Source organism: Rhinolophus ferrumequinum, chromosome 9 (assembly GCF_004115265.2).
Source record: "Rhinolophus ferrumequinum isolate MPI-CBG mRhiFer1 chromosome 9, mRhiFer1_v1.p, whole genome shotgun sequence".
Taxonomy (NCBI): domain Eukaryota; kingdom Metazoa; phylum Chordata; class Mammalia; order Chiroptera; family Rhinolophidae; genus Rhinolophus; species Rhinolophus ferrumequinum.
The window spans coordinates 69785605-69796005 of NC_046292.1; the positions used below are offsets into that span (position 1 = coordinate 69785605).

Sequence of the window (10401 nt, forward strand, 5' to 3'; positions counted from 1 at the left end):
TTAAAATTGTTAGAAAGTTAATATTAATGTATATTTCTATGATCATTTACATTCTGTGTTAGGGACTGGGGGATGGGGAAGAAGTAATCTTTTCAGTTAAAGATTAAAGGGGAAACTCGAGGTAATAAATAAGGTTAAAGGAAATCTTGTTGGCTAACTTTCCAGGAGTATAATTATGCAACAACACTTAGGGCTCCTGTGTTAAGAGTAGTCAGGAAATCCCGGCTCCAGGTGCCTAAGAATTGCTATTTATGCACTTGATGACTAGCTGCAGAAATCTCCAGGCCCCAAGTTGATATTCCTATCTCCCAACAGACACCAGACCTTGTATGATTTCTCTGTCAGCACTGCCTTCTGCCTGCCAGCTGCTTGCCATTTTTATATTTGTAGTCCTCCAGTTCTCTAAAGCAAATTTAAAACATTCTGTTCCTTCTCCATATTCATTGAGGGCTCAGCACACTTACAGAGTGTGCTGAGATTAAACTTACAGAATGCTGGATATAGAGCCTACAAAGAATGAAAGCTAGCATACTAGTCAAGAGCAAGGGCTTTGTGAAATAAATTGCCTACGATAAAAGCCCTGACCTGCTACTTACTCTGTGACTTTGGGGAAGGTACTTCAATTTTTTGTGCCTTCATTTCCTCATCCATGAAATGGAAACAATAACTACATTCCTCAGCATCACTGTACAGTTAAAGGAGATAGTTCATGCTTAATACATGTACATAGTAAGTATTTAAAGGTAGCACATGGTAGATGTTAGTTGATGTTATAGTCATTATCATAACTGATTTTTTTTAAAACCGGTTCATTCATCTATAGTATCCTACTTGAATTTTGCAATAACTTTTAAGGAACTTTAAAGTGTTATTAGCCCCATTTTATACATAGATCCTAAGGCTTCGATGTTCAACTTGCCCAAAATTATAACAAGCATTCCTGGCAAAGCGAGGATTAGAACAGTGTTATGTAGAGAGTGTTCTCGTAGGGCTTGCAGTTAGATTGGGGAGTGAATAGGTTTCATCTCAGGAGTCAGCTCCAAACAGTTGAAATGGTTGCTCAGAGCCCTGTTTTGAGGATTTTCAAAGCAGGTCCAAACTCATTAAGAAAACAATGTCTGATTGAGTAGCATTATTTGCCATAGGCTCAGGAGCTTGGAGCAGGCTTGCGTTGTTACTTTTCTTTTTCTTTTTTTTTTTTTTTTACTCCTAGCTAAAGTTTCCCATTACCCTAGTTTTCTTTATGAACGAAATTTTTAGGTAAATTTGAACACATCTTATAATGAAGTTACTAATTTATAGAGTAAATATATTCTTATAAATTTGCTAGAGAACTATTACTATTTCTAAAATATTTTCTAACAAGGGCAATTGATAGAGCAATTCTCTTTCAAGCTGTTTCTCTATATCTCTTCTCATTTTCTGCTCTCATGAGCACACACGTTGAAAAATCTAGTAGTTATTGAGGGTTACATTTTGAAACATACTAATGGCACTTTGAGAAGTAATTTAGAAAACTTTGTTTTCATATACGAATCAAATACTAGTCTCCTTGAAAGTGAGAAATTTTCTAGGATGTGTCATATAAGTACCATTTTAAATGCACACAAAAGCTAGGTTTCTATGGAGTTGACCTATCTGATATGCCTCCTCTGACTTGGTTTTATTTTAGCCAGTGTTATCCCATCCCCAGTATCTGGTCTTACTGTGGGGAAGCGGCAACATTATATTTTAAATGTTGACATCACCTAAGGATGGGAAAAGCCAGAGTTGACTTCTCGGTTCCACCTTCTCTGCAGGAAGCTGCCTCAGGAAAAGCTGGCCACAACTACCTACATTCACCCAAGGGCCTAGGATGGGCTTGGAATTAGAAGGCTGGAGTAGTCCTATTTCCCAGTATGAACTACCTTTGAGGAATATCACCAGACAGCTCATGAAGTGTGAGAACTGATACTCCATCACCTAGCCCTAAAGAAATACAGGAGAGATCAGGAAGGAATACACTATAGTGGTTTTCCCTCTTAGAACTCTGGATTTCACTCAACTGTTGGAGTCACCTAGTTTCCAGTTCTTGCTAGGACACCTCCAGGGAGATAGAGAATTTATTACCTACTCAAAGTCCTGGCCATCCCTGAACAATTCTGACAAACTTTTACTTTTACTTTTGCTTTCTGTATGAAATGGCTAAGCAAGGAAGAAGTCTGTCTCTCAGAAAATAACATTTTCCATTCCACACACTACCCCAGAATTGCTGTGCTCTGATTTCTTGAGCATTATTGATTTAAATCGTAGACTTATTTTATTTATACTTAATGTGCCCAGTGGCAATGGCCAAGATTAAATAAGCATCTGGAAGAGCTTTGTGGGGAAAAAAGAATTTTCTCCCAAAGAATGTAACTTGCAAAGGTTGTATGAAGCACGATCTCTAGAGATTTTTTTTTTTTAATTATGGAAGTAATGGTTTTAATCTTTGTGATTAGATTTGTCACTTTTTAAAATCATGCTCACTAATGTTTCAATGTAAATTACTTTTAAGAATCTATTACATGCAATCAATCTTGTGGCGTATTTACTGGAAGTGGTTAGAGAAAAAAGCAAAGTGTTCCTCATGAAGTTTGTATTAAGTGCCTTATAAGATGTAATTCATCTATTTAGTGTTTTAAAAATAAAAATGTTAAGGTTTTCTCCAAAAGGTAATCTTGTTTTTTATGTATTGTCTTTTCCAGGTGACATAATCCAAACATTCAATATAAATTAGGTTTTTAAAGCAATTCTCAGCTCTAAGCATCTCTCCACAACCTTCTTTCCCCAAGTGGAAAGACTTTACTTTCTTTTCTGAGCACAATTTTGGAAGTTTTTGCTGGTATGATGAAGAACATGTTATAGATTCCGGCTTTTAGGCTTCTTTCTCTACTTAACAGTGTGTTTGATCTTTCAGTCTTTTCTTGAGATTTTTCTTCTGCTTTTATTAGTAAAGCCTTCTCTCTCTAGAAATGTTGTTATATCAGAGAGACTTCATCTCTGCCATGACGAAAGCCCCTTAGTCTTTCCTATTTCATGGATATGTATTTAATATTTTTGTTTCAGACTGACCCCGATTCTTGGCGTTCAGAAGCATTCTCAGGAAAATGTGGTGTTTACACAGTTTATAGCCACCCTGCTTGAAGAATTACATTTAAAGAATGAAGACCTTGAAAGTTTGACCTTTATATTTAGAACCAGCTGTTAACCAGAGTGGTGAGTTGGATTGTGTTTACTTAGGTTTGTTTTTCATTTGTTGCCTGTTTGGATTCTTTTTTCATATTGGGAATTTTAAAAACCAAGTACAGACCTCAAGATGTCCTCAGCTTGCTAAGGAAGAACATGACATCCCTTAGTTCTCAGCTGCCCCACTCATTTCCTGTCCTCTCTTGTAACTTTGTGCCCCACCCTTGTTATTATTCCTCCTTTATAGGCTTACCACAGTTAATTCTGTTTCTTGCAAACCAGGAAACTCCCACTGTCACCTTCATACTCAAACCTAGATCATCCCGAATGTACCATTTGGTAAGTTTCTTCCCAGGAAGTAGCAATTACTTCAACCCAACTACTGCAGTGGATCCATTGAGAATATCCTTATCTTACTTCCCTCTTCAAAGAAATCACCCCCAACCCAGCCAATTCCTTGGTAATCACATGTGCAGATAAGCAGGTGAATTTACAAGTCTGGCTTTGCTGAATTCTGACCCTGCTTCCAAATACATAGCCCTCCCCTTCTATCCCAAGTTCTTACCTCTTTCAGAACTACCTATCAGAATGTCTCGTCCTTTGTCCTGCCTTAATCGTAATTCTTCATCTCATCCTCTCCTTGCTTCTCGTTTCATATAATCTCAAGGGCTAAGGCAGTTTGTTTTTTAATTTTTTATTAAAGTATAATTGGCATACAATAGTATCTTAGTTTCAGGAATATAACATGATTCTACATTTATATACCTTATGATGTGATCACCACATGATGTCTAGTAATCATGTCACCCTGCCAAGTTATTACAATATTATTGACTGTATTCCCAGTGCTGTAGCTGTACACTCACTCCATGGCTTATTATTTTATAACTGGAAATTTGTACCTCTTCTTCCCCTTCATCTTTTTCACCCATCCTCTACCTCCCCTCCCCTCTGGCAACCATCAGTTTATTCTCCATTTCTGTAACTCTATTTTTGTCTTGTTTGTCTCTGTTTTCTTTTTCTAGATTCTACATATAAAGGAAACTGCGTGGTATTTGTCTTTCTCTGACTTACTTCACTTAGCACAGTATTCTCTAGATCCATCCATGTTGTCACAAATGGCAAGATTTCATTCTTTTCTATGGCAGAGTGTTACTCCTGTGTGTGTGTGTGTGTGTGTGTGTGCGCGTGCGCGCGCGCGACATCATCTTTATCCATTTATCTATCGATGGACACCGAGATTGCTTCCACATCTTGGCTATTGCAGATAATGCTATAATGAACATAAGAATGATTATATTTTTTCGAATTAGTGTTTTTGTTTTCTTTGGATAAATGCCTAGAGATGGAAATGCTGGGTTGTATGGTAGTTCTATTTCTAATTTTTTGAGGAATCTCCACACTGTTTCATTAGGGTTATTTTCTTGTTTTTTTGTTGTTGTTCCTTCATGTGGAACTTGTTTTTGTCTTCTCATTTTGTTTGACTTGTTGTGTTTGTTCTATGAATTAGATGTAATGCCTGTCTCTCCCAATCTTGAAAACGCAGCCTGTGTAGAAGCAGCCTTTGTGTAGACTGTGTTCTGGGTTTTGGCAGAGTGGTCGGAGTCAGGGTGGGTGTCTGGCGCACCAGCTGGCCAGGAGGAGTGGGCTTGGAGTGGGGCAGCCCAGCATACACATGTGCATGTACTGGCTCCCTGTTGGTCTAGTTGAGGCCGGAGTGGGGTCCTGCCAGGGCAGCCCAGTGCATGCCTGCTTTGGTGCCCTGTTGGTACTGCTGGAGTGGGTTCCAAGTGGAGTGGCGCCCTGTTGATCCAGTTGTCCGCAGCTAGAGCAGGGATCCAGGCTGGGCAGCCCAGTGCACTCATACCAGCAGCTTTGCAGGTCTGTACCTGCCTAGAGCTCCTGCCTGCGCTGTCCAGGTGGAGGGGTATGTAAACAATGGCGCTCACCAGGACTTCTGATCCCAAAGAGTTCCCTCAGATCCCAGAGTGCTCTCACAGTTCCCCAAGCTTCTTTATGTGGTGTCTCTCTCTCTCCCCACTTCTTCCTCTCTCCCTCCCCCTCTCTCTTCTTCCCTCTCCCCTTTGTTGTGCAGAAACTATTCAGTTGTCCCTCTGTTGTCTCTCTGGAGGCATTGCTCTAAATGTAGGTGTGTATTTGGTGTGGTTATGGGAGGAGGCGATTTAGCTTTCTCCTATGCCACCATTTTAAACCCGCCAGATAGGTACTGATTTAATGTTATCGTTGAAGAAATTCATCCTAAACTACAAATGAGACCCTCTCAGGGAACATTTTCTTTTTGTAATTTAAAAAATAATTGAAAGTTGGGGCCGGCCCGGTGGCTCAGGCGGTTAGAGCTCCATGGTCCTAACTCCGAAGGCTGCTGGTTCGATTCCCACATGGGCCAGTGGGCTCTCAACCACAAGGTTGCCAGTTTGATTCCTCGACTCCCGCAAGGGATGGTGGGCAGCGCCCCCTGCAACTAAAATTGAACACGGCACCTTGAGCTGAGCTGCCTCCCAAATGGCTCAGTTGGTTGGAGTGCGTCCTCTCAACCACAAGGTTGCCGGTTCGACTCCCGCAAGGGATGGTGGACTGTGCCCCCTGCAACTAGAAAACGGCAACTGGACCCAGAGCTGAGCTGCGCCCTCCACAACTAAGACTGTAAGGACAACAACTTGAAGTTAAACGGCACCTTCCACAACTAAGATTGAAAGGATAACAACTTGACTTAGAAAAAAGGCCTGGAAGTACACACTGTTCCCCAATAAAGTCCTGTTCCCCTTCCCCAATAAAATCTTAAAAAAATAATAATAATAATTGAAAGTTAAAAAAAATATACAAGCTTTTAGTAAAAGTTAAAATTAAACAATGCAGAATTGCATATATAATTTTAAAAAGGAAAATTTCCCCCTTACTCTGCCTTCAATCCTGTCTCTTTTCCAGAAGCACGTTTGATATATATCATTTTATATTTTATTTGAATTTTTGTAAAAAAAAAAAAAAAAGAAAAGAAAACTCTTCAAGCAAATCTTTCAATATATGAGAAAGATATTTGAGACTGAGGTATTTTGGCAGGCAAGAAAGAACGATATCCTTTTATTGAACCTGCTGAAAACTAGAATGTAAGGAATCAGCACTATAACTCCCTCCCAACCTATACCCAGTGACCTTTTCAAATGATCCTGCTCCCCAGAGGATCCTGTAAAACAAAGGGTTTGAGATGAGGAGGTGAACTCAAATTGGCCTTTATAAGCATCAATTCAAAGGCCTTTCTAAGAATGTAGTGAGGTTGGAGTTTGTTTTATTGCACTTCAGGTACAGAGAATTGAATTAATCATACTCCTTAGTCCATGACACACTGTCTTCATTGGATGAAAGGTTTTTTTCCCAGATAGACTGAAAACAAAGAATGCCTAACACAAGGTCCTTCCAGACCTACTTTAGTGAATGGGTAGCAGTTCAATACCAGTTTTAATTAACATTTAAAACTTGTAAACAAATGGTGTTAAAAGTACTTTTAAGGACTTTCAAAAAGATGTTTTAAGTGCAATTAACAGTTCCCCTGTGATCATTATTTATTTGCATTATTTGTGTAAATAACCAAAGGTAAACCTTTTCCCAGACTTTATCAGTATAAGGAATTTTGAATGAATGAGGCCTTATTACCTAATTTTCTGTGTAAGAAGTGGAGATGGTTGTGATTAGGTGGATAGATTTTTTTCTGTTTGCATGATTTGGGGAAGCTGTAAATTCATTTGAGTATAAAGATTTTAATGTCTGATAACCTTTTCAAGATTAAATTACTACTAGCTAGTACGAGGTGTGATCAAACAATACGGTGAATGTTTAAATTTTAAAAAGTTTATTACAGTAAAAGACACATTGCCATCAATCCCCCTCAAAATACTCCCTCTCGCTTCGAACACACTTATCCCATCGTTCATGCCACTTTTTGAAGAAGTTCTGGAAGTCCTCTCTCGTGCGTGTCCGTAGTCGCGCTGTCATGGCTGCCATGATGTCCTGAATCGATTCAAAACATTTACCTTTCATGGTCATTTTGACTTTAGGGAAGAGCTAGAAGTCACATGGTGCCAGATCCAGTAAATAAGGTGGATAAGAACACACTAATGTTTTTTCTTTTTGTTTTTTATAAGAATTATTTTTTATTGGGGAATATTGGGGAACTGTATTTCTCCAGAGCCCATCAGCTCCAAGTCGTTGTCCTTCAATCTAGTTGTGGAGGGCGCAGCTCACTGACCCATGTGGGAATCGAACCGGCCACCCTGTTGTTCAGAGCTCACAATCTAACCAACTGAGTCATCTGGCTGCCCGTAATGTTTTTATTTGACAGAAATTGCCAGCCAGAAGCCATATGTGACACGAAGAGTTGTCATAATGGAGAATGAAACCATTTGCCCATTTCTCAGACTGTTTTCTAAGCACATAATTTATTAAATGCTCGTAAAGATAATCACAAAAGAGGACTTCCAGAACTACTTCAGAAAGTGGCAACAATGATGGGATAAGTGTGTTCAAAGCAAGGGGGAGTTCACTTTCCTCAGAGTGAACAAGTGAGATAGTACCCAAGATGGAAGTCTCACTCTTTTTGTAACTAATCTCAGAAGTGATATCCTACCACGTTTGCTATATTCCATGACTAGTTAAAAAGTAATCACTAAGTCTAGCCCACACTCAAGGTTAGAGGATTGTGTAAGAGCATGAATACCAGGAGGCAAAGATAATTTGGGGCCATCTTAGAAGCTGTTTACTATAGGTGACAAAATTGCTCAGTAGTTCCCAGCTTTATATATAGCATACCACACTATCCAAGTGTGGTATGAACTTCACACTAATTGAGGGCATCCCTTAACCAGTCCACATGTCCACAAAAATGCTATGAGCTAACCCAGTTGTTCTGGGAAGGGATGGTGGTGGGGAGAAGAGGAATTGTCTTATTGGCCAGATCCATCAAGGCCTACCCCCTTGAGCTGAATATGAACTTAGGTCTAATCCACCCAAACCATTATTGTTACAATGAGCACAAATGGAATGTATATTGGGAAAACAAAGTGTTCCAAAAACCTGTTAAAATATTTTAGGTGTTTTATTCAGACATTTTTTGTTTGTTTGCTTTTTGTTTCACAGATACAATCCATGAAGACTGAATAGAAAATGAACTTCTACTCACTATTTCTGGAATTCTAGCTCTAATGATGGTCTCGTGGTGACTGATAACTAGCTTTGGTCACAGGAAAACCTTTACCTTCTTACATTTCAAGCACCTACCTCCCAGTCCCTAAACGTACAGAGTGACTTCCCCAGTTAGAGGAGAACCATTATTCCAACAAGGATAACCAAGTCCTTGCATCCCTGGCTATAAAACATTATTTATTTGAAAATGAAAGTTGAAGTCTTAAATTGAAATTTAAATGACTATTCAAGAAAATACAATGACTTTTTATTTTTTCTGGATAATTCCAGCCGTCACATCAACTTGACCAAAAAATTGAGAGAAGTCCTATTTTGGCCTCATAGTCTAAACTCTAGATTCTGAAGAACAGTAAAGAGGTAAATAAATGTAGTCTAAGATGCAGCCCTTTAGAAGTCTAGTCATCATTCTTTTAAAAGAAGCTGCCTGTGCTGTAATGTGGTTAACCTCACAAGTCCAAAACAAGAATCCTCTGGACTCAAGGAAATTAAAAAAAAAAAAAAAAATTGAATCTGTAGTTTGTTCTTAAGAGACAATCTCTAGAATGTATACTGCTTTTTCAAAATGTGTGTGAAGCATGCAAGTTAGCAGGGCATCCAGGGTAGTTAAAGGGGATGCCTCAGATGGACAATTTGGGCAGCTTTACGGGAGGGCCAAGAAAAAAATGATATCTATACTCTTGTAAGAAACAACAACTGCTCTAAGCCCAACCTTGGAAAGGGGCCAGAAAGCAGCCTGGTGGAGTGGGGCGCTCAACAAACAGGAATCTATAAGCTCTACAAGATCACAGGCTACTATATCAATATATAATATCAATTGTGTTTTTGTATGCTAACAATTAAAAACCCCCAAATGAAATTAAGAACACAGTTCCATCCACCATAGTACCAAAAGAATTAAGTACTTAATAAATTTAACAATGGAAGTATAAGACAGACAGTGAAAACTGTAAAACATTCTGAGAAATTAAAGAAGGCATGAATAAGTACAGGAATTTTCCATGTTCATGAGCGAGAATATTTAGTATTCTTAAGATGGCAGTCTTCCCCAAATTGATCTATAGATTGATGCAATCTCTGTCAAAACCCCAACAGTTTGTTTGTTTTTTTAAACTGGAAAGCTGATCCTAAATTTTCTAGGGAAAAGGATCCAGAATAGCCAAAGCAATTCTGAAAATGAAGAACACTTCCTGATTTCAAAACTTACTACAAAGCTACAGTAATCAAGATAGTGTGGTACTGATATAAAGATAGACATAAAGATCAATGGAACAGAATTTGAGAGACCAGGAATAAGCCATCATATTTATGGTCAATTCTTTTTTGACTAAGTTGACAAGGCATTTCATGGACAAAGAATAGTCTTTTCAACAAGTGGTGCTGAGACGTTTGGATATCAGATGCAAAAAAAAAAAAAAAAAAAAAAAAAAAAGAATTTAGACTCTTATCTCCTACCATTTTAGAAGAAAACAGAAAATCTACATGGCGTTGGTTTAGAAAAATTCTTAGATAAGATCTGAAAAGCACAATCTCTAAAGGAAAATATTAATAAGTTGGACTTTCTCAAAATTTAAAACTTTTGCCCTTCAAAAAAAAGCATCACTAAGAAAATAAATTGACAAACCACAGACAGAAAATATATTTTGAAGTCTTATTTTATGAAGGACATATCCAGAATATATAAGGAATTCTTAAAACTCAAGTATGAGACAATTCAATTTTAAAATGGGCAAAACTTTCAATAGACATTTCAGCAAAGAAAGTACACAAATCATTTAGCATATGAAAAGATCCTCACCATCAGTCGTCATTAGGGAAGTGCAAATCAAAACCAAAATTAGATACCACTTCACACTAAGATGAACATAAGAAGAATATCATAGTATTGGTGAGATATGGGGGAACTGGAGCCCTAATACATTGCTGCTGGAAATGTAAAATGGTGCAGCCATTTTGTTAAACAGTCTGATGGTTTCTTAAGTT

General features: G+C 38.2%; 1 protein-coding gene across 2 annotated transcripts in view; it reads left to right on the top strand.

Moving 5' to 3' along the window:
- RPAP2 (RNA polymerase II associated protein 2) overlaps nucleotides 1–10041 on the top strand; it is a 71820-nt gene extending 61779 nt beyond the window's left edge. The window contains exons 12-13 of one of the 2 annotated variants that reach the window (XM_033114105.1): nucleotides 3088–3237; nucleotides 4233–4259. In XM_033114105.1, coding sequence (XP_032969996.1) covers nucleotides 3088–3229 — 142 coding nt within the window. In that variant the 3' untranslated portion in view covers nucleotides 3230–3237; nucleotides 4233–4259. Of the gene's footprint in view, nucleotides 1–3087; nucleotides 3238–4232; nucleotides 4260–8355 lie in introns of those variants that run through there. The other variant, XM_033114104.1, reaches the window with a different exon arrangement.
- The last annotated feature ends 360 nt before the right edge of the window (nucleotides 10042–10401 follow it).